Raw genomic sequence first — 27,402 nt, forward strand, 5'->3', positions numbered from 1 at the left:
CCAATTATATTTGTATATTGAACAAAGCCCACTAGTTTTATGGAGAAAATGGTGATTTCTAATACTGTCTCTTGTAACCGTCCACACATTTGTGCTAAATGAAAAGTGGTGTTGAGTAAGTGCTCGACAAATTTAATTAAGAAGGTATTTATTTTATCCTTTTCATTTCAATATGATAATGCTTTTATTTTAATTTTTTAGTGAGAGAGACAAGGGAGAGAGAAGCATCTATTATTCTTCATTGTGGCACCTTAGTTGTTCACTGATTGTTTCCTCATATGTGCCTTGACTGGGGGACTACAACAGAGCAAGTGACCCCTTGCTCAAGCCAGTGACCTTGGGTTTCAAGCCAGCGACCTTTGGGCTCAAGCCAGCAACCATGGGGTCATGTCTATGATCCCACACTCAAGCTGGCAACCTCACGGCTTTGAACTCGGGTCCTCACTGTCCCAGGCTGACGCTCCATCTACTGTACCACTGTCTGGTCAGGCTGCCTTTAGATTTTAAATACTCCTTTTGCTTTGTATCCCTTGACTAATTTGTTTTCCAAAATAACCCTTTTTATACTAATTAGAGTTTATTAAGACAAACAGCTGAAAAATTGTCTACATTCATTTTCATCAATCACTGCTGTGACAAATTTCAAACGTTCCAATTGTTATAAAGAATTCTTATACAGTCACTCTAATTCTTTTTTAAAAAATATTTATTTTATTCATTTCAGAGGAGGGGGGCAGGAAGCATCAACTCGTAGTTGCTTCTTGTGTGTGCCTTGACCAGACAAGTCTGGGATTTCAAACGGGTGACCTCAGCATTCCAGGTCAATCTTTATCCACTGTGCCACCACAGGCCAGGCAAAGTCACTCTAATTCTTGACTCCTTTTAAAAATATAATTTCAAAATTCACTAAAAACTGGAAATCCATTGTTTCTTTCATACTCAATTTTGTTTGACAAAAATTCTTTACTTGTTTTGTCAATCTGGTCTCGAGAGAATAGATTGACTCCAGGAATAAAATAATTATCAAGATGTTCTGTCTCGAGGCACCGAAGAAAGTGTCTCACACACCTATCAAAGCAGAGCCCCAGGTCTCCGACTTGCCACTCACTGTCATGTGGGTAATCGGTGCACGTATGAAGGAAGGCAGTTTTCACATGATAAGAACAGAATTTAGCCATTTTCTTTTGGTCTTCAAACTTTTTTTTCAATTGTTCTAAAAGATATTTCATTAGTTTTAAACAATCTTTCCTGTTGAATAAAAAAGAAAATCCGTTTATTTTTACTTATTTACAACTGGCTCTGTTACACAAAAAGCTTTAGGCATCTTGCAAGAATATACAAAAAAAACAATACAGATATTATAATACATATAAAGACACAAAAGAATAAAGACCTATAACTATAGTCATTCTAAAACTTGATTATTTTTTCAAATAGATGCTTTGAAGTTTCAAAAACATTTTTTTCTTCTCTTATCCCCATTTCTTGCTTAAACATTATATTCTATCAGGACTAATTCAACTATGAAACTGGCAGGTATTTGTATTGTTCATTCAATGACTTTGCCTTGACAGGCTACAAATACTTATATTATAATGTAAGTTGTTTTGTACATTAAACACTCATTATAATGTAAGTTGTTTTGTACATTAAACACTCAGTTGTTTAGTCATTGACAAAATTCAATGTTTTTAAAAGTATTTAGCCTTATTAGCGATATATTTCTCTTAATGTTGATTTCAAGGCTTGTACATGCAGCCTTAAATAACCTCCTAGGCCTGCATATTGGACACTCTTTTTTTTTTTTTTGTATTTTTCTAAAGTTAGAAGCAGGGAGGCAGTCTGACTTCCGCATGCGCCTGACCAGGATCCACCCGGCATGCCCACCAGGGGGCGATGCTCTGCCCATCTGGGACGTTGCTTTGCTATAGCCAGAGCCATCTTCAGCGCCCGGGCCAACTTTGCTCCAATGGAGCCTTGGCTGCAGGAGGGGAAGAGAGAGACAGAGAGGAAGGAGATGGGGAGGGGTGGAGAAGCAGCTGGGTGCTTCTCCTGCATGCCCTGGCAAGGAATTGAACCTGGAAGTTCCACATGCCGGGCCGACACTCTACCACTGCGCCAACCAGCCAGGAACATCAATTTGTTCCTGTATGTGACTTGACTGGGGATCAAACTGACAATCTCTGTGCTTCAGAATGATGCTCTACTGAGCTATCTGGTCAGGACATATTGGGCATTCTTGTTTTGACATTTTAACTTTTGTGATCCTTACACTGGACAACTTTATAAACTCAAATGAACAATTATTTTTCTTTTTTTTTTAATTTTTTTTTACTTTTCTGAAGCTGGAAACGGGCAGAGACAGTCAGACAGACTCCCGCATGCGCCCTACCGGGATCCACCCAGCACGCCCACCAGGGGTGATGCTCTGCTCACTAGGGGGCGATGCTCTGCCCCTCCAGGGGGTCGCTCTGCCGCAACCAGAGCCACTCTAGCGCCTGGGGCAGAGGCCAAGGAGCCATCCCCAGCGCCTGGGCCATCTTTGCTCCAATGGAGCCTTGGCTGCGGGAGGGGAAGAGAGAGACAGAGAGGAAGGAGGGGGGGTGGAGAAGCAAATGGGCGCTTCACCTATGTGCCCTGGCCGGGAATCGAACCCGGTTCCCACGCACGCCAGGCCGACACTCTACCGCTGAGCCAACCGGCCAGGGCTGAACAATTATTTTTCAATCTCACTTCTTTATGGTGTGTATGCTACCAAGAAAAATAATTACCCATCTCTTAGTATTGTTTCAAATTTAGCCAGTCAGTCCCTGGCCTTCAACGCAGCCAAACCATCTCAAAGTTGAAGGATCAGTATCCAAAACAGTGGTCCTCTGGCACCCTCCCCTTCTGTGACATTACATTAATACTCATCACCTCGAAGTAACCAGAACACTAAGACACAACTGTCATAGCTAATCATGACTAGTGTTTACACCTCTTATTTGGTCCTTTCTTTTTTTTTTTAAGTGAGAGGAGGGGAGATCAGTGAGACAGACTCTCACATGAGCTCCGACCAGGAATCAGTAACCCGTCTGGGGCCAATGCGCAACCAAATCAACCGAGCTGTCCTCAGCACCTGGGGCTGAGGCTCAAACCAATCAAGCCACTGGCTGCAGGAAGGGAAGGGGGAGAGAAGGAGGAGAGAGAGGAGGAGAAAAGCAGATGTTCGCTTCTCATGTGTGCCCTGACTGGGAATCAAACCCAGGACATCCATATGCTGGGCTGATGCTCTATCCACTGAGCCAGCCCACCAGGGCTATTCTGTCCTATTTTAAACATCCATCTAATCTAAGTCAGGATGATGGTTCCTGGCTTTGCCTTCTAACACCACTCTCTCCTTGGTCCCTTCAATCTGGCTTTCCTTGTTCCATGCTCACCCTCTAGATCAGTGGTCCCCAACCCCCGGGCCGTGGGCCATTTGGTACTGGTCTGCAGAGAAAGAATAAATAACTTACATTATTTCCGTTTTATTTATATTTAAGTCTGAATGATGTTTTATTTTTAAAAAAATGACCAGATTCCGGCCCTGGCCGGTTGGTTCAGCGGTAGAGCGTCGGCCTGGCGTGCGGGGGACCCGGGTTCGGTTCCCGGCCAGGGCACATAGGAGAAGCGCCCATTTGCTTCTCCACCACCACCTCCCTCCCTCCTTCCTCTCTGTCTCTCTCTTCCCCTCCCGCAGCCAAGGCTCCATTGGAGCAAAGATGGCCCGGGCGCTGGGGATGGCTCCTTGGCCTCTGCCCCAGGCACTAGAGTGGCTCTGGTTGCGGCAGAGCGACGCCCCGGAGGGGCAGAGCGTCGCCCCTGGTGGGCGTGCCGGGTGGATCCCGGTCGGGCGCACGCGGGAGTCTGTCTGTCTCTCCCCCGTTTCCAGCTTCAGAAAAATGCAAAAAAAAAAAAAAAAGACCAGATTCCCTCTGTTACATTCGTCTAAGACTCACTCTTGACACTTGTCTCGTAAGTTCTACAATTATTGATATATTTTAAAATACCACAGTTTTTAAGCTGGTCGCATAATTTTATTTTGTGCATTTATCCGCCCCACCTTTAAGGCCGGTCCATGAAAATATTTTCTGACATTAAACCAGTCCATGGCCCAAAAAAGGTTGGGGACCACTGCTCTAGATAATACTCTGGGTCAGTCCAGCCATGTACTGCCCCCAGGACTCAACCGAGCAGTGATCATTTTTATTGCTGTTTATTTTTTTTTTACAGAGACAGATAGTGAGTCAGAGAGAGGGATAGACAGGGACAGACAGACAGGAACAGAGAGAGATGAGAAGCATCAATCATTAGTTTTTCGTTGCACATTGCGACACCTTAGTTGTTCATTGATTGCTTTCTCATGTGCCTAGACTGCGGGCCTTCAGCAGACAGAGCAACCCCCTGCTGGAGCCAGCGACTTTGGGCTCAAGCTGGTGAGCTTTTTTTCTTTTGCTCTAACCAGATGAGCCCGCTCTCAAGCTGGCGACCTCGGGGTCTTGAACCTGGGTCCTCTGCATCCCAGTCCGACGCTCTATTCACTGCGCCACCGCCTGGTCAGGCGAGCAGTGATCATTTTTAGGTCTGAGCTATGTAGTAAAAAAAAATAAACATTCCATAAATAATCCTCCATTTAACAAATAAGGAAGTACCTGCAACATTTCACTCCATCAGCTTCACAGCATGTTTTAGCTTGTCCATGATTTTTCAAAATCTCCTTTTCAACGTGAGAGAAGGATAGCCGCCATGTTTCTTCTTAATTTCCAAAAGGAAAACAGAAAAGCACTTTACCAAAAACATCCACATATAAACAACACAATCTTTAAGTGATTTTCTTCATTAATATATTCTGAAAAACTTCTAGGGGGAGATAAATCAAAAAGTGAATAAATAAACACTATAATTACATATGAAAAGAACTCATTTGAGGCAAACAATGGACCAAAAAAAAGGGGGGGTGCTTAGAATACCATATTCTTCATGTATAAGACTCAACCTTTTCTGAAAAATTTGGGGTCTAAAAACTGGGTGCGTCTTAATACAGTGGTTGTAGGTTTTTTTACTTGCATTTCCCATTTTTTCACATGGATGAGGAGCTGTATGAATTTTATGATGAATAAAATCTTTGTTCAATAATTTCTGTAATACATTTTTTTCAGATTTTGGGCCCCAAAATTAAGGTGCATCTTATATATACATGGGATCATCTTATACATGGGGAAATATGGTAATTAGCCAATTAAAATATATAATCTTCTATATATTGCTAAATTCAGTTTGCTAGTACTTGGTTTCAATTATTTTAATCAATTTATTCAAAAGTTTTCATATCATCCTTACAAAGTTTTGGTATTCACATAAAATAAAGTAGGGAACATTTCTGTCCCTTGGGAGAGTTTATATAAGTATAACCTCTTTCCTTCTCCCCAAGTTTTACCATGGCTAGCTCTTTTAAGCTCTGACTGTTCTATTATCTAGTTGGTTTTCTATCAGGAATGCAAAATTGGTTTATAATTTAAAAATCAATCAATACAATCTGTTACATTAACAGCACTGAGGAGAAAAACATAAGACCATCTCAACCAATGCAGAATATGCAGGTAATAAAATTTAACATTCATTCATCACTTAAAAAAAAACAAACCTCCCAGCATTTAAATCAGGATGGAAATGTGATCCAATGCAAGACCATTTAAAAAAGAACACAGCGGCCCTGGCTGGTTGGCTCAGTGGCAGAACGTCAGCCGAACGTGTGGATGTCCTGGGTGTGATTCCTGGTCAGGGAACACAGAAGTGACCATCTACTTCTCCAATCCTCTCCCTTCTCTCTCTCTTCCCCTCCTGTAACCGTGGCTCAGTTGGTTTGAGCGTCCTCGGGTGCTTGAGGATGGCTCTGTGGCCTCCGCCTGAGGTACTAAAAAATGGCCCCAGATGGGCAGAGCATCGCCCCCTAGTGGGCTTGCCGGGTGGATCCCGGTCAGAGTGCATGTAGGAGTCTTTCTGCCTCCCCTCCTCTCACTAAAATATATAATAATTAAGTTTTAAAAAATTAAAAAGAACACAGCAACATGATAATATAAGGTAAAAAGTTGAGGTTGTTCCTTTGAAATCAGGAAGACAGGATGTCTACTATCCCTATTTTTGTTCAACATGCACCACCTATTTTAGTAAGCATAAGGGGTATAGCACTGGAAAGAGAGAAGCAAAGCTATCACTGTAGGTAGATAATACAACTGTGTATGAAGAAAGGACACAAGCAGCTAGGTGACAGGTACGTGTGAGTTCATTAAATTCTTCAGTCTACTTTTCTGTTGGTTTAAAATTTTTCATAATAGTAAGTTACAATTGCTTATCTATAAATCTAACAAAAGATATATAAAATGTTCCTGGAGAAAACTCTAAAACCCCACTGACAAGTATTAGAGAAAATCTAAATAAATAAAGATATACAGTTATCCTTGAATCGGAAAACTCGTTATTATAAATATACCATGTCTTCTCAAATTTATCTATAAATTCAATGTACTCTCAATCAAAATTACAAAAGATGCTTTTGTGAAATTTGACAAGATACTAATCTTTTTTTCGAGAGAGAGGGACAGACAGAAAGGGAGATGAGAAGCATAAATTCTTTGGTGAAGTGCCTTAGTTGTTCATTGATTGCTTTCTCATATGTGCCATGATCAGGGGGCTTCAGCCGAGCCAGTGACCTTTGGGCTCAAGCCAGCAACCTCTCACTGAAGCTGGTGAGCCTGCACTCAAGCGGGTAACCTTGGGGTTTCGAACCTGGGTCCTCTGCATCCCAGGCTGATGCTCTATCAACTGCACCATTGCCTGGTCAGGCAAGATATTAAAAATTTTATGAGAATACAAAGGGTTTAAGAATATTTAAGACACTCATGAAGGACAAAGTGGTAGTACTTATTCAGATATCAAGACTTACAAAGATACATTATATATAATATAGTACAGAGCAAGGGAAGAAAAAGATTTTAATGGGACAGAATAAGGCACGTTGTGATGACTATAGAACATATGAACAATGAATACATGGAAAAGGTGGCACTGAGCGAAGTGTGTTCATTGCTACTGTAAAAATCTACTTATGGCCTGACCAGGCGGTGGCGCAGTGGATAGAGCATCGGACTGGGATGCGGAAGACCCAGGTTCGAGACCCCAAGGTCGCCAGCTTGAGCGCGGGCTCATCTGGTTTGAGCAAAGGTCACTGGCTCGAGCAAGGGGTTACTCAGTCTGCCCTTATGTAAGGCCCGCGGTCAAGTCATATATAAGAAAGCAATCAATGAACAACTAAGGTGTCGCAACGAAAAACTGATGATTGATGCTTCTCATCTCTCTCTGTTCCTGTCTGTCTGTCCATATCTATCCCTCTCTCTGACTCTTTCTCTGTAAAAAAAAAAAAAAAATCTACTTACAACACCCATTTATGCATTCTGGAAAAGGCAAAACTATAGGGATGGTAAACAAATCAGTGGATGCCAGAAGTTGGAATGGGAAGGGTTGAAAAGTGAATCACAGGGGACTTTTTAGGGCAGTAAAACTATTATGTAAGGGTAGATACATGATACAATGCATTTGTCAAAACCAGTAGACCTTTATAGCACAGAGAATGAGCCTTAATATATGTAAGTGTTTAAAAAGCACATTTAGGAGGTCAAGGAATCCCAGAAATAATGCAGACTGTAAAAGGGACTCTAAAAGATGTTGACCTAAATCACTTTGGATACAGGATTTGTAAAACTGAAGGCAAAAACAAAACAAAAAACTGTACATAAGCACTGTACTCTAGTTGTTCATTTTTCCCATGGAGAAATGGCGTTACAGTTTTGAAACAACTACACGTGTATACTAGAACCGAACAAGTAAGTAACTAGGTGGCAGATGTGGGAGTCAGGTTTTTCACTTAGAATGAGAGGTTACGGAAAGCAAGGAAAGGATGATCCACATGGTGATGGATTAGAAGAGGCAGGGTATGAACTCCTGTGTAACTTAATAGAGAGGGCAGGTGGTTACATATAAACATATCTGTAGATGTGTGTCTACATGGGGGTTAGAACACATACATGTATTTTTACTTGTTCCTCCAGCTCAGAGGGTTGACACCAAGTAACAGAGCACAGATACACAAAACACCCAGACTGTGGTTTCTAGTACATTGTCCAATGAAAGGGCTGTGTGGAGAAATGGCTGATTCTAGGACTGATACAGGAAATATGTCGGATGAGCCTGGAGTATCTTGTAGAGCTTGAAAGTGAGTTAATGCTGAAAACAAAACAAAAACCCCAAAACCCACACAGTTATGGGCGGGCATGTCCAAAGGACACGGGGAACCAACTGAGGGAGCTCCGAAATGCCAGGGCTGGAACTGAAGCAGTGAAATGAAGTGGCACTGGACGACGGCCCAGAGAATGAAACAGTTCTCTACGACTCCATGAGGTAGAAATAAGTAAATTAATAAATGGGAAAAGAGAAATCTATGCAGAAAAATCCAAAAAATTTACATAAATACTCTGCTCTTATAGATACATGGCAGGTATCCTTAATATGGTGTGATGAAAACGACACAGGCCCTGGCCGGCTGGCTCAGTGGTACAGTGTGGGCCTGGCGTGCGGGAGTCCTGGGTTCAATTCCCAGCCAGGGCACACAGGAGAAGCGCCCATCTGCTTCTCCACCCTTCCCCCTCTCCTTCCTCTCTGTCTCTCTCTTCCCCTCCCGCAGCCAAGGCTCCAGTGGAGCAAAGTTGGCCCGGGCACTGAGGATGGCTCCATGGCCTCTGCCTCAGACGCCAGAATGGCTCCGGTTGCAACGCCCCAGATGGGCAGAGCATCGCCCCCTGGTGGGCTTCCCTGGTGGATCCCAGTCTGGCACTTGCAGGAGTTTGTCTCTCTGCCTTCCCACTTCTCACTTCAAAAAAATACAAAACAAATAAACAAAAACCCGGCACGTTATCCCTCTGGCCTTCCTCTCCAAAACCCAGAACTCGTCTCATGATAAGAAAGACATCAGGCACAAGCTATGTGAGGGACATTCTACAAAATACCTGACTACTATTCCTCAAAACAGTGAAGGTCATCAAAAACAAAGAAAGGCTGAGAAACTGTTCATAGTCAAGAGGAGCCTAAGGAGACACAATAACAAAATGTAATGTGGTGTCCTAGATGGAATCCTGGAACAGAAAACGGACAGAGGTAAAAACTAAGAAACTAAGGAAGGGTGAATAAAGTACTTTTCAGAGGCTTGGTGACTAGCCCAGGATCTCACAGCCAGGAAGAGAAGAAGCCTCAGGATCCAGATACAGAGCAGTCCAATTCCAAGGCCAGGATGCCTTTCTTTAATAAAAATAAATAAGTAAAAAATATAACACCCAAATGTGGCTAGCAGACATCACTATTATTATTTTAGTGGGGGGGGGGGGAGACAGGAAGAGAGAGTTAGATGAGAAGCATCATCTCATAGTTGCATCACTTTAGTTGTTCACTGATGTCTTCTCATACCTGCCCTGACTGGGGCAGGGAGCTCAAGCCGAGCCAGTAACCCCTTGCTCAAGTCAGTGACCTTGGGCTCATGTCAGTGACCATGGTATCATGCTGATGATTCTGTGCTCAAGCTAGTGACCCTGGATGAGCCAGCACTCAAGTTAGCAACCTAGGGGTTTCGAACCTGGGACCTCAGCATCCCAGGTCAGTGGGATGCTACTATGCCACACTGGTCAGGCAGGCCTAGTAGACATTTTAAAGCTGAGTATTTGATACAACTACTATCCGATTCCATCTCTCACCAAACTCCCATCTTGTCGCCCATTTAGCCTAATGACTATTGAAATGCCACAGCAGTACTTGATCTTTTACTGCACTTGTATATAACATTAACTCTTATATATGTCTTTAAATTAACCTTCACATTCAAGATACCTATAAAACTATTTCCTTCCTTTGCAGGCTTGGGTACCAGGTAATATGGCTTTTGTCTTAGATCCCTCCTAACTTTTCTTCCAAGCCAGTTATGGATGGGCAGGCCTTCTTGGGTGTTAGGTGGCCAGCTGCTTTTTACTTCCAAAGCCAAGATTAAGTCCACAGATATTTCTTTAGGTTGTCTAATAAGGAGAGTTACAGCAGGACATCCTTTCTTCTTCCTCTCCACAATGATGTCTGTACCTGTTTAAACACATAAAAGGGAAAACAGAGTCTATCAATCTGATTTTCTTGAACATATAGGAAAAGTAATATAATTGGAGATCTATAGTGTTAAGGTGCAAATAGTTTAAAAGCAGAAACTGATGCCACAAGGGAAAGTGTTTTACTTATTTAACCAATAGTCACACCTATCATGGAAGGGAGGCACCATCAAGAATCTGCCTGGCACATTTGATGAGGAGTCTCTGAAGACTCTGGGGTTTGGGAGTGTTTTCATTCGACTTTCATGTAAACTGATGAATGGCAGTCTGGAGGGACGCCTGGAAAAGAGGCCAGATGAGCAGCGGGGAGGAGCAGGGTGACGAAGAACACAGAGGACAACATGAGGGAGAAAAGACAAAGGAGTGGAGCACAGCAACAGCCCAACACAAGAGTGCGTGTCTGTGGCAGCACAGAGGCAGTGAGCCTCAACACAGGAAACAATCCGTGCTCATGGCATGTTATTCACAATAGCTAATATATGGGAACAACCTGAGAGTCCATTGTGGGGTTAATGGATAAAGAAATTGTATATGCAGGCAGACCTCAGAGATACTGTGAGTTCAGTTCCAGACCACTGTAATGAAGTGAATACTGCAATAAAGCAAGCAAGTCACACGAGCTTTTTGGTTTCCCAGTGCACATAAAAGCTATGTTTAGACTATAATGTAGTCTATTAAATGTGCACTAGCATTATGTCTACAAAAAACATACATACCCTGATTTTAAAACACTTGCTGGCTTCCTGACCTAGTGGTGGTGTAGTGGGTAGAGTGTCAGCCTGGGAGGCTGAGGACTCAGGTTCAAAACCCCAAGGTCAGGGGCTTGAGCGCAGGCTCACTAGATTGAGCGTGGGGTTGCTGGCTTAAGCGTGGGATCACAGACAAAGGATCACTGGCTTGAGCCCAAAGGTTGCTAGCTTGAAGCCCAAGGTCACTGGATTGAGCAAGGGGTCACTTGCTTGGCTAGAGCTCCCTGATCAAGGCACATATGAGAAAGCAATCAGTGAACAACTGAAGTGCCTCAACGACAAACTGATGTTTCTCATCTTGTTCCCTTCCTGTCTCTAAAAAAAACCAAAGCCTGACCAGGCGGTGGCGCAGTGAATAAAGCGTTGGACTGGGATGCCCAGGACCCAGGTTCGAGACCCCGAGGTCGCCAGCTTGAGCATGGGCTCATCTGGTTTGAGCAAAAGCTCACCAGCTTGGACCCAGGGTTGCTGGCTCGAGCAAGGGGTCACTCAGTCTGCTGAAGGCCCGTGGTCAAGGCACATATGAGAAAGCAATCAATGAACAACTAAGGTGTCGCATTGCGCAACGAAAAACTAATGATTGATGCTTCTCATCTCTCCGTTCCTGTCTGTCTGTCCCTGTCTATCCCTCTCTCTGACTCTCTCTGTCTCTGTAAAAAACAAACAAACAACAACAACAAAAAACAACAAAGAACTTTATTGAGCATGTTGAAAAAACAGCATCAACAGGCTTGCTCAATGCAGGGCTGCCACAAACTGTCAATTTGTAAAACAAACATTATCTGTGAAATGAAATAAACTGAAGCACAGTAAAGTGAGGTATGCTTATATATATAATGCGATATTCAGTATTATTTTTTAACCAAGTGAGAGATAGGGAGGTGGAGAGACAGGCTCCTGCATGTGTCCTGGCTGGGATTCACCCGGCAATCCCCATCTGGAGCTGCTGCTCCATTGCTGGCAATTGAGCTATTTTAGTGCCTGAGGCAAGGCCATGAAGCCATCCTTAGCGCCTGGGGCCAAGTTACTCACTTGAAACATGGCTGCGGGAGAGGAAGAGGAAGAGAGAGAGAGAGAGAGAGAGAGAGAGAGAGGATATTGATTAAATTAATGGATAAATTAATCTATACTCTCTGCCTAAGGGATCTCATCCATTCCCAATACCACTTGTATGTTAACACAAAGCCTAAATGTATACTTTGAACTTCAAATCCATATCCAACTACATTCTTGAAATAATTCACTTTATTTTTTTATTTTTTATTTTTCCAAAGTTAGAGCGGGGAGACAGTCAGACTGACTCCCGCATGTGCCTGACCAGGATCCACCTGGCATGCCCACCATCTGGGGCATTGCTCTGTTGTGGCTGGAGCCATTCTAGTGGTTGAGGAGGAGGCCATGGAGCTGCCCTCAGCGCCCGGGCCAACTTTGCTCCAATGGAGCCTTGGCTGCAGGAGGGGAAGAGAGAGAGGGAGGAAGGAGAGGGGGAAGGGTGGAGAAGCAGATGGGATTTTCTCCTGTATGCCCTGACTGGAAATCAAACCCAGGACTTCCACACACTGATGCTCTACCGTTGAGCAAACTGGCCAGGGCCACATTCACTTTAATATATTCAAAACCAAACTCTTCATTTACTTGCCAAAATGTGTTCCTCCTCTGTCCTTCCAATCTTAGTAGAAGGCACTATCAATCTACACAGGTACTCAACCCAGAAACCCGGGAGCCTTCTCCAGTTCAATCCTCTCTCGCCCCTACACTCAATCCAGAGGCACTGCACAGCGTGCTTGTGTCTGAGTCTCTCCATCCCAGCACCACACCCCACTCCCATTTTTCATCTGAACCATTACATTTTCTTTCCTAATCTCCCTTTTTGCCTTATATGATATTTTCTCCAAAGGAGCCAGAGTCAACTTATAAAAGTACAAAGCCAGCCTGGCTTGTGGTGGCGCAGTGGATAAAGCACTGACCTGGAATGCTGAGGTTGCTGGTTCAAAACCCTGGGCTTGCCTGGTCAAGGTACATATGGGAGTTGATGCTTCCTGCTCCTTCCCCCGTCTCTCTCTCTCTCCCCCAAAATGAATAAATAAAATCTTTTTTAAAAAAAAATAAAAGCAGAAAGCCATCATTATTTTGTCATTATAATTGGGCTTCTCAAGGCACATAGAATAAAATCCGAACTCCTTTCTAGGATCTACAGGTCCCTGAAGATCCGGTCACTGGCTACCTCTTCAACTTCATGTCAGGTCACTGCCCTGGTTCGCATGGCCCTCCTTTGTCCCTTGAGCTCCCAGCTCTTTCCTGCCCCCAGGCCTTGCTCCACCCCCCCCCCACTGCTACCACCTCCCCAGTCCCTTCCAAGAGCACACACTGCAATTTGTGTTTACAAGCTTCAAGGGGAGGTCCCACAATTTTATTCAACCACATATGCCCAGTGGCATAAGCAGCAGTTCAGTGACTGCTCCATGGAGACCAAAATAGAGCCACTCAACATTTTGAAAGAATACCAAGAAAATGTAGTAAAATAAAATCAAGAGCAAAGAGTTGTTTCTATGAGGCAGTAGTCAACAGTGTGCTCCAGGGAGGTCAAGAAAGACCAGGAGAGGCGTGTACACTGGCGATTAGTAGCTACCGTTAGAACTTTAAGAATCAAAAGTCAAAAATCTTACCTTCAATGCTTTTAATTTCTTCCTTAATGATGTCCCTAAACCTGGACAGCATCTTAGAAGCTGACAGTATATCCTTTTCTAAAAACTGATCCAGAGGACTTCCTTTGGGATTTCTCTTGAACTTCACAAAATAATGAGCACCACTGTTGCAATATTCTTCAAGCTGAATTCTGGGGGCTTCCAGTTTGAACATAATATCAAATTCATTAGGAGCAGAAATCTAAGAAAAAATAAAACAGCAGGGAAATGTTTCCTTGTGAGTATTTTCCAAGCAACTGTAATTTTTTTTTTTAATTTCCACTTAAAACCCTGTTTTTAAAAGCAAGACTCCTAACATGTATACCTTCTGGTTGTGGGACTAGTGGAACTGGTAGAGTATTGTAGGTTTAGTTTGTATTTAGATTCTGTACTTGTTCCTCTTTTTTTTTTTACCATGAGTATCGTATTTCTCCATGTATAAGATACACCTTAAGAAAATGTATTCCATAAAGTTATTGAACTCAAATTTTGTTCATCGTAAAATTCACACAACTCCTCATCACTGTCAAAACTCCCATCCAAGAGCATCGGACTGGGATGCAGAGGATCCAGGTTCAAGACCCTGGGGCCACCAGCTTGAGCACGGGCTCATCTGGTTTGAGCAAAGCTCACCAGCTTGAACCCAAGGTTGCTGGCTCGAGCAAGGGGTTACTCAATCTGCTGAAGGCCCGCAGTCAAGGCACATATGAGAAAGCAATCAATAAACAACTAAGGTGTTGCAACGTAAAACTGATGATTGATGCTTCTCATCTCTCTTCATTCCTGTCTGTCTGGACATCCCTCTATCTATCCCTCTCTCTGACTCTCTCTCTGTCTCTGTAAAAAAAAAAACAACACAAAAAAACTCCCATCCATTAGCTTGTCCTCATCTGTGTCTGATGACGAATCACTGTCTTCATATATTGCCTTATCTATGGCATCTGAAATGCCACATTTCTTAAATGACTTGACGACAACCTCAATCTTGATATTATCCCCGGATCTTTTCACCCAGGTACAAACTTCTCCTATAGTTGGTTTCCTTACTCTTCCTGCTGGTGTCAAATTGTTCCCAGAAGACTTCATCCATTGGTTCCATTTGTCTCTCATGGCAGCTTTGAAGGGTTTGTTAATGCTGACATCACGTGGTTGGAGCTGGGATGTCAAGCCTCCATGTATTATGGCAAGTTTTGTTTTTTGCTCTGCAGCATTCTTCTTTGTGTTTTTTATCATGTGTGCCCTGAACTGATCAAGCACCAATAGGGAAGGTTACATAAGAGCCCACCTGGTCTCCTTCTCCAAACTTTCTCAAACCAGATCTTCATCCCATCCTGATCCATCCAACCCTTGTCATGAACATGGCCAATCACTCCTCGAGGAATGTCTTCTTTTGGCATTGTTTTTTTTTTTAATTTTTTATTAATTTTAATGGGGTGACATTGATGAATCAGGGTACATAGGTTCAGAGAAAACATCTCCAGGTTATTTTGACATTTGATTATGTTGCATACCCAGCACCCAAAGTCCAATTGTCTTCTGTCACCTTCTATCTGGTTTTCTTTGGCCCCTCCCCCCACCCCCTCACTTTCTCCCCTTACCCCCCCCCCCCGTGTAACCAACACACCAACATACCCTCGTCCATGTCCCTAAGTCTCATTTTTACTGGCATTGTTTTGCGTTTGAAAATCAGCATAACAGGCAGCTTGGTTCTGTCAACACAACAGCTAGAACAACTGTATGATGGCTCTTTTCATGTCCACTTGTCTTCACAGTTACAGTTTTCATCCCTTTCTTATCAACAGTTCTGTTACTTCAGACATCAAATTGAAGGGGACTTTGTCCATACTTGCCATCTGTCCCAACTCAAACTGATGTGTCTTCTGACGCTGAATGACAGAACAATGAAATTCAAGGACCTTCTGCTCATAGTGTTCCAGCATCTTTTGGGCACGTCTGGTGCGTGTACACATGCTTAGTTCATTCCATTCCATGAACCTGAAGCCCCAGCTGTGTCCTTTGAATTCAGTAACTTCTTTTTCATCAGCGATCTTCCTGCCTCATGCTGAACCATCTTTGTGGACACAGGAAATCCAGGTGCCCTTCGCTCTTCAATCCGAATCTTTAATTCCCTCTCTAAATCAGGCCACTTTGCTGACTTGCCTCTCACGGCCTTCTGCTGGGGCGTGTTCAGTAGGGTTTCTTCTTCCTGTAGCCAGTCTCAGATGCATTTCTCAGTTAGAGGAGGACCAAACTTGTGTTCAGCAGCACAATTTCCATTCAATTTTGCAAACTGAATCACTTTTAACTTAAATTCAGCACTGTAAGAAAATCTTTTCTGAGCCATTTCTGGGCAGAACATGGCAAAACATAACCTACCATAATATACTGGTAACAAGTGTGAAACAATGAGTGTAAAGACAACAAGCACAAAAAAGCGGGAAATGCAAGTAAAAAAATCTACAACCACTGGAAAAGATGCACCCAGTTTTTTACCCTAAATTTTTCGAAAAAGGGTGCATCTTATACATGAGGAAATATGGTGTGTATGATTTTTATAATTTAAAACAATTTTAAATGATATCATGTCAGCTTTTAAACCTGTCCCAGCCTGACCAGGTGGTGGCACAGTGGATAGTGCGTCAGACTGGGATGCAGAGGACCCGGGTTCAGAACTCCCTAGGTCTCCAGCTTGAGCGCGGGCTCATCTGGTTTGAGCAAGGCTCACCAGCTTGAGCCCAAGGTCTCTGACTTGAGCAAGGGGTCACTCGGTCTGCTGTAGCCTCACCAAGGCACATGAGAAAGCAATCAATGAACAACTAAGGTGCCACAACGAAGAATTGATGCTTCTCATCTCTCTCCCTTCCTGTCTGTCTGTCCCTATCTGTCCTCTCTCTGTCACAAAAAATATATATAAAATAAAATAAAACCTGTCCCAGTTTTATTCTGAGTTTAAAGCTTAATAAAATTAAAAACCTTTAAGATACTATCTTTTACATCACAGGATACACACTGCAGCCACCCTCTTGTCACAGTGGTCTCAAAAGTGTGTGTATTCACCTAGTTGAGCAAGAGCCATCTTCTTATATCTACTGGTCACCCAAGTGAGTGTGAGCTCCAAGTCATGGACAATATTAGTGTCTTAGACCCACAGCATTTGTTAGAGCTTCGAAGAACCTTTTATGGTCTCACAATGATAATAACGAAAGCAATTATAACAAATACTTCTTTTTACTATACTAAAAATGTCAAAAGTTTTTTGTTAGTTTCCACTAAGCTTCAAATACAGCTATTGGACAGCACCGTTCAACACGGTACATAGCAGTCATGTGCCTACGGACTACATGAAACGTGGCTAGTCCAAATCGGTATGTTCTGTGATGTGTACTTAACTGTCCTCCCAAAAGTCATATAATTAAAGTCCCACCCCTAATATGTCCGTATTCCAAGACAGAACTTTTAGGAGGTAATGAAGGTTAAATGAGGTTATGGGGGTGGGGTTCTAATCTAATAGGACTGGTGACTTTATAAGAAGAGAGAAAGACTGCTTCCTCTCTGTGTGCACACACCGAAGAACACAGTGAGGACAGAGGGAGAAGGTGGCCATCTGCAAGCCAGGAAGAGAGTCCTCATCAGAGCCTAACCCTGTTGGCATGCTGGTCTGACACTTCCAGCCTCCAGAATTGTGAGAAAATAAAGTTCTGTTGTTTAAGCCACCCGGTCTACAGTATTTTCTTGTGGCTGCCCGAGCTAAGACACACTGTAAAAGTGAAACATTTAAAGTGATGTTAGTGGGAATAAATTAAGAGCCTCTGAAAATCCATTCCAATAAAACAATAAGGAACATGGAAAACTGTCTAATTCAACTCTTTTAAAATTCTGTAAATTAACCAAAGAATTAAAACAATCCAAGGAGGATTTATTCAAGAAAAATGGCTGAAGGGTTCTGGTCAAGATGATAGAGTAGGTGGACAATCTACTCACCTCCTCCCACGACATCATCATTACGACTGAATTATAGAACAGTCATCTGAAGACTAGCTGAACAGAAGTCCTAACTAAGGATATAGAAGAAGAAGCCACATTGAGACTGGTAAGACGGTCAGAGACAGGAAACGTGCTGCTCCAAACCCCATGAGGCAATCGAGAATCTGGAAGGCTATCTCAGCTGCAGAGGCCCCCTGACAAGCGAGGGGTCTCAGCTCCATGCCAGGCCCCCAGCCCAGATCACCAGTGCCAGGAAGAGGCGCCCACATAGTATCTGGCTGTGAAAATCAATGGGGATTTGGTCCGTCCAGGTGAGACACAGGCGGCTGGAACCCCAGGCATCCCCTTAAAGAGCCGGCACACAGACTCATTTGCACACACTCACCCTGGGCTTTGGCAGGACAGCAGCTCAGGGGGCACCAGAGACATACAGAAAGACAATGAGTGGTGTGGCTTCAAGTGAAGGCTGGAGAAATGGCTGCCACTGTCCCAGTGGTGAGCCTTCCCCTTCCATGGCCAAATCTGAATTTGCGTTAGCCTGGTGAACTTCACTAGCACCTCCCTGATGACACCGAGACTGTGCCCCACCACACAGGTCTGCAGGCCCCAAGCAGGTGGCGGCTGGCCTCACTGTACCCTGAGACTGTTGCTGAGGCCTCGGGCTCAGCACAGACACCAAATCTGAATCTGCATTCACCTGGTGAACACCACTGTCCCAGCCTGCTCACTTCCTGAGACCCTGCTTCACCCAACCTGTGTGCTGCCCCAGGCTCTTTCAGCTGCTGAGCTGGGGGGCCTGCGCCTTTTCCTGACCTGCCCAAGGCCAAGGACTGGTGGCAACCGGGCTGGGTTCACAGTGCGGCCTCTCCCACACGCACCCAAGCCCAGCACAGGCAGCTTCCGACATTGGCCTGTACCGGAGCCCCTCCCAAGAGGCCCCAGAACCCACACTCCCAGTGGCAGGCTTCAGATCACAACAGCACCACCAATTAGCTCCACCACATGGAAAGGATAGTCTCAGCAGGCACCAAACCTTACTGGGGTCACTCCCGCTGCTGCGTGGGGCTGGCCTCTGCACAGCACCTCCTACACGGTAGTCACCGCCAGTCCTCACAGCTAGTCAGCCTGAGCCAGTCCCACCCACTGACATGCCAACAGCAATTAAGGCTCAACTAACAGGAAGGCACACAAAAGTCACACAGGGACACTCCTGGAGCACCTGGCTCAGGTAACCAGAAGACTGCACCACTGGAACCCACAGAACACAAACTATAAGGCCATCCAGCCAAGACAGGAGATGCAGCAGACCTCCCCAATACATAGAAACAAACCCGAGAGGCAGCCTAACGGAGACAAAGAAACGTGCCGAATGAAAGAACAGGAGAACTCTCCTGAAAAAGAACTAAATGAAATGAAGGCAAGCAGTCTAACAGGTACAGACTTCAAAACACTGGTTACTCAAGGGACTTCGTGAATACAACAAAGATATAGGAAGCATAAAAAAGACATAAAAAAGACCCTGGATAGTTGGCTCAGTGGATAAAGCATCAGCCTGGCATCCAGACATTCTGGGTTCGATTCCAAGTCAGGGCACACATGAGAAGCAACTATCGGCTTCTCTTCCCCTTCTTCTCCCCATTCTCTCTCTCCTCCTCTTGAAGCCAGTGGCTCGACTGGTTTGAGCATCGTCCCCAGGCACTGAAGACAGTTTAGCAGATTCAAGCATCGCCCCAGATGGGAGTTCCTGGGTGGATTCCAGTCAGGGTGCATGCAGGAGTCTATCTCCCCTTCTCTCACTTAAAAAAAAAAAAAAAGAAGAAAAGGAGTCACAAAAAAGAACCAGTCAGAAATGAAGAGTGCAAAAACTGAAATGAAGAATATACTAGAAGGCATCATCAGATTAGATGAAACACAGAACTGAACCAGCAATTTGGAAGACAATGCAGCAGAAAACACCCAATCAGGGCAGCAAAAAGAAAAAGAAATTGAATTTTTTTTTCTTTTTAGTGAGGGGGGTGGGGAGAGACAGGAAGAGAGAGAAATGAGAAGCATCAATTTGTAGTTGTGTCACTTTAGGTGTTCCTTGACTGCTTCTCATACGTGCCTTGATGGTGGTGGGGAGCTCCAGCTGAGTCAGTGACCCTTTGCTAAAGCCAACAACCTTGGGCTTCAAGCCAGCAACCTTTCGGCTCAAGCCAGTGACCATGGGATCATGTCAAGAATCCTATGCTCAAGCTGGTGACCCTGCGCTCCAGCCGGTGATCCTGTACTCAAGCCAGCTGAGACCATGCTGAAGCCAGCAACCTCGGGGTTTTGAACCTGGGACCTCAGCATCCCAGGGCAATGTTCTATCCACTATGCCACCAGTGGTCAGGTAAAAACATTTTTATTGACTGAATGATTTTGGAGGGAGAAGGGAAGGTGGGAGGGAGGGGGAGGGGGAGGGAGAGAGTGAGAGAGAGAAAGGGAAAATATATCAATTTGTTGTTCCACTTACTTATGCACCCAGTGGTTGATCTTTTCATGTGCCCTGACTGGGGATCGAACCAGCAATCTTGGTATACTGGGGCCATACTCCAACTAACTGCACTATTGGCCAGGGAAAAACATTCTTTTTAACGAGGGTAGTTTAAGGAACCTCTGGGGCAACATCAAGCATTTGTATCACAGAGGTACCAGAAGGAGAGAAAGAGCAACGGATTGAGAACCTATCTGAAGAAATAATGACTGAGAACTTTCCTAACCTCATAAAGGAAATAGACATACAAGTCCAGGAAGTACAGAGAGTCCCAAACAAGACTAACCCAAAGAGACCAATACCTACTCACAGAATTAAAATGGCAAAGGTTAAACTGCCGCGAACCAGCGCAGCTCCAAATAATGGTGCGGAATTAAGGTAACACACTTTGTCAGAACAAAACCGATGGGACCAGGAGGACTCCTCAAACTGCCTGGCAGCATCTGAGTGCCTCACAGCCCCAGTTCACTTTATCATATAGACCTATGCAAATCAAGGACCCTGATACAAAGTTGCACATCAAAGGCTAAGACAGGAACTCTCCCAAGGCAAAAACAGGATACATTAGTGAAACTTACAAACATCTGAAACAAACAAAGAGTCAGAGGAAGGGCATGTATATTGCTTCCTGCAACCCAAGGAAGGAAGTGGAGTGGGTGCAAATACTCAGCATCAAAGCCAAATAAGGAGATGGAGGGGGGAGAACTTAGCCCCCTGCCAAGCCTCAATCTATAATGGCTTTTTGCCATTAATGGTCCACAACATTAAACACAAAAAGAGAACCTTGAAAGCAGCAAAATAAATTCAGTCAGTTACCTATGAGGGAACTCCCATAAGACTGTCAGTTGATTTCTTTCTTTTTTTTTAAGATTTTTATTTATTCATTTTTTAGAGAGGAGAAATGGAGAGAGAGAGAGAAAGAGAAGGGGGTGGAGCAGGAAGTATCAACTCCCATATGTGCCTTGACCAGGCAAGCCCAGGGTTTCAAACCCTCAACCTCAGCATTCCAGGTCAAACCTTTATCCACTGTGCCACCTCAGGTCATGCTACAAGACTCATTTTAGATCAAAATACACACAGACTAGCCCTGGCCTGTTAGCTCGGTTGGCTCAATATTTACAAATCAATTAATGTGATAAACCACAAACAAAATGAAGGATAAAAATCATATGATCATATCAATAGACGCTGAAAAGCAATTGACAAAGTCCAGTATCCATTACAATAAAAACTCTAAGCAAAAGGGGAATAAAGGGAACATACCTCAAAATATGAAAGGCCCATACATAACAAACCACACCAAACATAAACAGGAAAAGCTAAATGTGTTTTCTTTAAGATCAAAAGCAAGACAAGGCTGTCCACTTTCACCACTGCTGCTGGTCAGGAAACAAACTCAGTCAAGAACCTGTTCCTAAACCTTCAGTTTATACTGGAATGATGGCTTTAATGACAACCACCCGCAAACGAAGCTGTGGAATCCACACTTAAAAAGTTACATCTGATTTAGGAAGTATGCATTTTAGTATCTGTAAGACATTTTTTCTTAATTTTTTTAAACATCACTCACTATGAACTTCGCATAACATCTGTATAAGAAATTGGGGTAGCTCAGTTAGTGACCCCATACACCAAAGTTACAGGTTCAATCCCCAAGGTTGCAACTTCAATTCCAGGTCATTGCACATACAAGAGTCAACCAATGAATGCACAGATAAGAGTAACAACAAATCGATGTTTCCTCTGTCTCCCTCTCTTTCTACAATCAGTAAGGAAGGAAGGAAAAAAGGAAGGGGAAGAAGAAAAAAGGAGGTGTCCTGGCCAGGTGTCTCAGTGGATAGAGCGTCTTCCTGGTGTGTTCCATTCCATCCCCATCAGGGCACCTGAGAAGCAGCCAATGTGTGCGCAACTAAATGGAACTAAGTGAAATAAAAAAAAAACAAGCTTCTCTCACTCCCTTCCTTCCTCTCTCATATCAATGGAAAAATTAAAAAACAAAAACGAATGAACTTGGGGAGAGAGTGGGTCTGCAGGGGCTAGAGGGAGAGACTGAAACTATTTTTCTTTTGGAGTAAAAATGTACTTAAAGGAAAAACTTTCTTTCTCTCTCTCTCCCTTGTTTTAGCTGAGAGGAGGGTAGATTGTGAGGCAGACTCCCGCATGTGCCACAACTAGAATCCACCAGGCAACCCCTCTGGGGCCCATGTTCAACTATGGAGCTATTTTTAGCACCTGTGGCCCAAGTCCCCAACAGAGCCATCCTCAGTGCCTGGAGCCAAGCTAAAACCAAATGAGCCACTAGCTGTGGGAGGGAGAAAAGGACACAGAGGTGAGAGTGGAGAAAGGGAGCGAGGGAGAAGCAGATGGTCGCTTTCCTGTGTGCCCTGAATGGGAATCAAATCCAGGTTGTCCATATGCTGGACCAATGCTCTATCCACTGAGCCACCCACCAGGGCCAGAAGTTTCTTAAATACATTAATTTTGTGAATTTCTTTGCAGATTATTTCTCATCATCCAACTCATAATCTGACCAAGAACCACCAAGTAGAGCACTGTTAGAGAAACACAATACAGGTCTGCTTGCATGAATGAATCTATACTGCTTTCAATTCCGCCCAAAGCAGTGTCCTGACAGTGACTAGCAACCAATGTGGGTTAGAGCCTCTATGTTCTTTGGAAGTAGTGGTGAAAAAACGAACACGTTTGTCATTTTAATTAGAACTAAAGAACTGGAGTCTGAGTTTCTTCCTACAGAAAGTAAGGAACCATGAGACGTATCGGGGAGGTTGGGAGAGGGGTGAGGGAGCGGTTCCCGCGCCCCTACACAGAAGGGCGGGCAATCGGCTGCTCACCTTCACCTGCTCCGAGTAGCTCCCCGTGCGAAGCAGCCCGACACCGCTGAACTCGGGCTGGCAGCTCTGCATTCTCCGTAGCAGGTGTTCCACAACCTTGTTCACAGTCTCCGACGCCTCGGAGATTTCCTGGCGCTTTAGCCTCAACTTCTCCAGCACCGCCTTGGGTTTCCAGTAGCCGGGCGCCCCTTCGCTCCGGCCAAGACCAGGGGCCGGGACCGGCGGGTCGTGGCCGGGGACCTCCCGGGCGGAGCGCGCGCCCCCCTCGCGGAGAGATGCAGCCCTAGGAGGGGCCAGCTCCGGGGATACGGAGATCTCCAGCTCGAGGACGGTGCAGCCCCGGCGTACAGAAAGCTCCAGCCCCTCGACTAGACCTGTTTGCCCGTCCGCCTCGTCCTCACTGCTCGGAGGCGCCTTCTGGGTGCGCGCACCCCGCGCGCGGGCCGGCGGCCTCTCCTGGGGGCCCGGGGCGCTCTTCTTCCGCTGGGGTCCCGCCGCCCTGGTGGAGCCGCACTTCTGCTCAGTTGTCCGAGCAGCTTCGGGGACTACCGGACAGTCGGTGGGCTCGGTCGGGGCCGGCCTGGTCCGGGTGGACTTGGTCCGAGTGGGCTCGGTCGGGGCGGGCACGGTCGGAGCCGGCTTGGTCCGGGTGGGCTCGGTCGGGGCGGGCTCGGTCGGGGCCGGCTTGGTCCGGGTGGGCTCGGTCGGGGCCGGCTTGGTCCGGGTGGGCTTGGTCCGGGTGGGCTCGGTCGGGGCGGGCTCGGTCGGGGCGGGCTCGGTCGGGGCCAGCTTGGTCCGGGTGGACCTGGTCCGGGTGGGCTCGGTCGGGGCGGGTTCGGTCGGGGCGGGCTCGGTCGGGGCCAGCTTGGTCCGGGTGGACCTGGTCCGGGTGGGCTCGGTCGGGGCCGGCTCGGTCCGGGTGGACTTGGTCCGGGTGGGCTTGGTCGGCGCGGGCTTCGTCCCGGCTTTCTGCGCAGAAACCTTGGGGGTGGCGGCTCCGCCCTTGGGCGCTGTCCGCCTTGCCGCCTCGCTCCGAGGATCCATAGCGGTGGCTCCGCTATCCGACCGCTGACTCGGCTTCGGGAAAAGGCCGCTGGAAATGAAACTTAAAAGTTGAAAGTATGGCGGGAACGCAGCGACGCGACAGGAGAGGACGCACCAACCCTGAACCCACGCTGGGACGTCACCGGGGGGCCACGCCCCCGCCGGGACAGGGCGGGAGCCCACGGCCTCGAGTGAGGCTGATACACCCCCGCCAACGCCCCGGCCCGCCCCGGCCCCGGCCCCCGCCGTGCCAAGGAGGCTCCCGGCTGGAGGACCGCTCACAGCCTGACCCCAGAGAACAGGCAACGCTCTCAGGAGTCCTGACGGGGAGACGCATTTGCTGTTATACCGCGTAAAAGAATTTTGAAAACTACTGGTTTTCTCGCCTGTTGAAGTTGACAAACTTTTTCAATGTAAGTTTTAAGTAAGGATATTTTATTTTAAATTATGGGAAATAGAAAATGTTCACCTTTTATAAGACTGAAAGTAATTAAAATTGACTGAAACTGTAATCTTTACTTTTATTTGACTTTTGAGAAGCACACAGTCTTAAAGAAATTGTGTTAATTTCTCATTCGTGAGTTTCACCCAAGGGTTCTCAAAAACTCATCAAAAAATTATACATTTTAAATAATCCATGCTGCTTCTGCTGTTCACATTCCAGAGTATCTCAATACAAGATTTCAAAATCTATTTCTAAAACCAAGCTCTATATGAAAATACTTATGAGACAGGAACTCCAAAGGTTTAGAATGCCTCTTTAAACCATAGTAACCTTTTTATTTTTTTAAATGGAGAGAGAGAGAGACGGACAGACAGGCTGAAAGGGAGAGAGGTGAGAAGCATCAATTCATTGCAGCACCTTAGTTATTCCTTGATTGCTTTCTCGTATGTGCCTTGACCAGGGGGCTCCAGTAGAGCTAGTGACCCTTTGCTCAAGCCAGCGACTTTGGACTCAAACAAGTGACCTTGGGCTTTAAGCCAGCAACCTTTGGGCTGAAGCCAGTGACCATGGGGTCATGTCTGTGATCCCACGCTTAAGCCAGTGACCCCCTGCTCAAGGGGGCAACCTAGGAGTTTCGAACCTGGGTCCTCAGCATCCCAGGCCTATACTTCATCCACTGTGCCACTACCCGGTCAGGTCATTGGTCAGGCCATATTAACTATTTTTAAGTGTACAGTTCAGTGACATTAAATACATTAACTGTTGTGCAACCATCACCACCATCCATCTCCAGAACTGCATCTTGGAAAACTGAAACTCTGTACCCATTGAACAGTAACACCCTATTCCACCTTCTCTCTAGTCCCTGGCAACCATGAATTTGACTATGCTAGTACCTCACATAAGTGCAAGCACAGTCTTTGTAATTTTATGACTGGCTTATTTCACCCGAGACAATGGCCTCAAGGTTTTTCCATGGTGTAGCATGTGTCAGCCTTCTTTCTTAAGGCTGAATAATTTTATTCTATGGATACCACATTTTATCCATTCATCTGTCAATGACATCCCAAAATGTTTTTTTACACACCAGGGCAGTGAACCTTAGTTTGAATAGTGATGTGAGAGATGCATGAATTTTTCTTTTGTAAAATGAAAGGACTGTTGTGTAGTCAGTCTTGTTCACGAGCTGACCCATTTCAGGGAGGAGTAAAATGGAAGTTGAAATTTGGAAATCCATTTCCTTAAAGCTGCAAGTGTACTTGAGCAGTCTTCCAGGATGCCCACGGGTATGCCTATTCCATTCTTTTTTTTAATTATTGATTTAAATTTATTGTGTTTACATAGAGTTAAGTGTCCCACCGAATACATCCCCCCAAACCCTGTGTTTCCCTCAACATCCCTCTAGCCCCCCTCCCTCTAATGCCCTCCCCCTTCCCTCCAGGATTTGCTTTTCGCTCTCTATAACGCTGTTATGTATATATAACTTCACCAATCTCTTTCCCTTCTCTGATCTCATCCTCTCATCCCCTTTCCCTCTGTCTGCTTTCCCTCTGGCCCTTTGATCCCGCCTCTGCCTCTATTCTGTTCCTCAGTTCACATTGTTCATAGGATTCCTCAAATGAGTGAGGTCATACATTTTTCTTTCCCTGCCTGGCTTATTTCACTTAACATAATAGTTTCCAGGTCCATCCATGTTGTTGCAAAAGGTAAGATTTCCTTCTTTCTCACAGCCCCATAGTATTCCATTGTGTATATGTACCACTGCTTTTTAATCCACTCGTCCACTGATGGACACTTGGGCTGTTTCCAGATCTTGGCTATTGTAAACAATGCTGTCATAAACATGGGGGTTGCCTACTCCATTCTGGAGATGATCTATGGTTCTATCTTTCTCCTCCAAGGGCTCCAGTTCCATTTCATGTAATCTAGTAAGTGACTCTACAAATAACTTAATATTGTCTCCAATTATTTCCAAAGTCTTCAAAAGTCCACTGTTGTTTGCTTAACCAAAATTATGCAAGCAACAATCCACCGGACCAGAATTAAACGCCTCTGCTGCTGACCTGTCAAAGGAGGCAAACTTGAACAAATCCCTATGCACACTGCACATATCTTATTTTAAAGTAAAAAAAACAAAACAGGAACAAATACAATATTTAAAATAAAGAACAAGTAAATTTAAATCGACAAACTGACCAGTATTTCAGTGGGAACTATGGGCCTGCTTTGGCTAATGGGATGGTCAATGTGCTCCTCTCACTGACCACCAATGAAAGAGGTGCCCCTTCTGGAAGTGTGGTGGGGGCCGGATAAATGGCCTCAGGGGGCCGCATGTGGCCCGCGGGCCGTAGTTTGGGGACCCCTGCTCTACAAGCTATCTTATATAGCCCAAGCTCTCTGAAGGCCTTTTGCACTTGAGGTCTGAAACCCTTCCAAGTTTATTCTTACTTGGGTACACTCCCTCAGCCCTGCAGTGCTACACAGAGATTATATGTATCTTAGAGTTATTCTTTCATTATAATTAATTATTCTTATATTAAATATCTCCTATTTAATCTGTGTGATTTCAATTTCCTAACTGGACCAGAATACCAGAGAATTTGTTAGGAGTAGTCCCAGGAGATGGACCCCCTAAAGATAGAATTGGGGGATTGGTTTGGTTGTACCCTTGGGCTTAGGTGTAGTGCTGAAGGAGGAGAAATCATCAAAATAGATTGAGAAGGAGTAGCCAGAAAAATAGGAGGAAAACTAGAATGTCTTGATGTCTTGGAAGACAAAGTATATCAAGAAATAGCTGTGAGGCCCTATGTCAGGGGTCGGGAACCTATGGCTCGCAAGCCAGATGTGGCTCTTTTGATGGCTGCATCTGGCTCACAGACAAATCTTTAATAAAAAATAATAATAACGTTAAA

At 45.1% G+C, this 27,402-nt stretch overlaps 1 protein-coding gene across 1 annotated transcript; it reads right to left on the reverse strand.

The window, feature by feature from the left end:
* Positions 1–720: 720 nt before the first annotated feature.
* Positions 721–24,158, reverse strand: CGAS (cyclic GMP-AMP synthase). The gene is made up of 5 exons (XM_066252992.1): positions 23,002–24,158; positions 13,630–13,849; positions 9,952–10,194; positions 4,674–4,776; positions 721–1,248 (listed from the first exon to the last, which is right to left on the reverse strand). Exons 1-5 carry the CDS (start codon positions 24,043–24,045, stop codon positions 897–899), a joined length of 1,962 nt encoding a protein of 653 aa, XP_066109089.1. The 5' UTR covers positions 24,046–24,158; the 3' UTR covers positions 721–896.
* Positions 24,159–27,402: the final 3,244 nt, after the last annotated feature.

Source organism: Saccopteryx bilineata, chromosome 1, assembly GCF_036850765.1.
Source record: "Saccopteryx bilineata isolate mSacBil1 chromosome 1, mSacBil1_pri_phased_curated, whole genome shotgun sequence".
Taxonomy (NCBI): domain Eukaryota; kingdom Metazoa; phylum Chordata; class Mammalia; order Chiroptera; family Emballonuridae; genus Saccopteryx; species Saccopteryx bilineata.

What these genes read in the sequence shown, in the direction of transcription:
- CGAS (XM_066252992.1), bottom strand. Translation starts at nt 24,045, where the DNA reads ATGGATCCTCGGAGCGAGGCGGCAAGGCGGACAGCGCCCAAGGGCGGA. An exon ending in GGAAGGAAATAGTTTTATAG is followed by an intron (nt 4,777 to 9,951) that starts GTATCTTGAATG and finishes TTGGAAATTAAG; the next exon opens with AAGAAACATGGCGGCTATCC. An exon ending in GATGGAGTGAAATGTTGCAG is followed by an intron (nt 1,249 to 4,673) that starts GTACTTCCTTAT and finishes TTTATTCAACAG; the next exon opens with GAAAGATTGTTTAAAACTAA.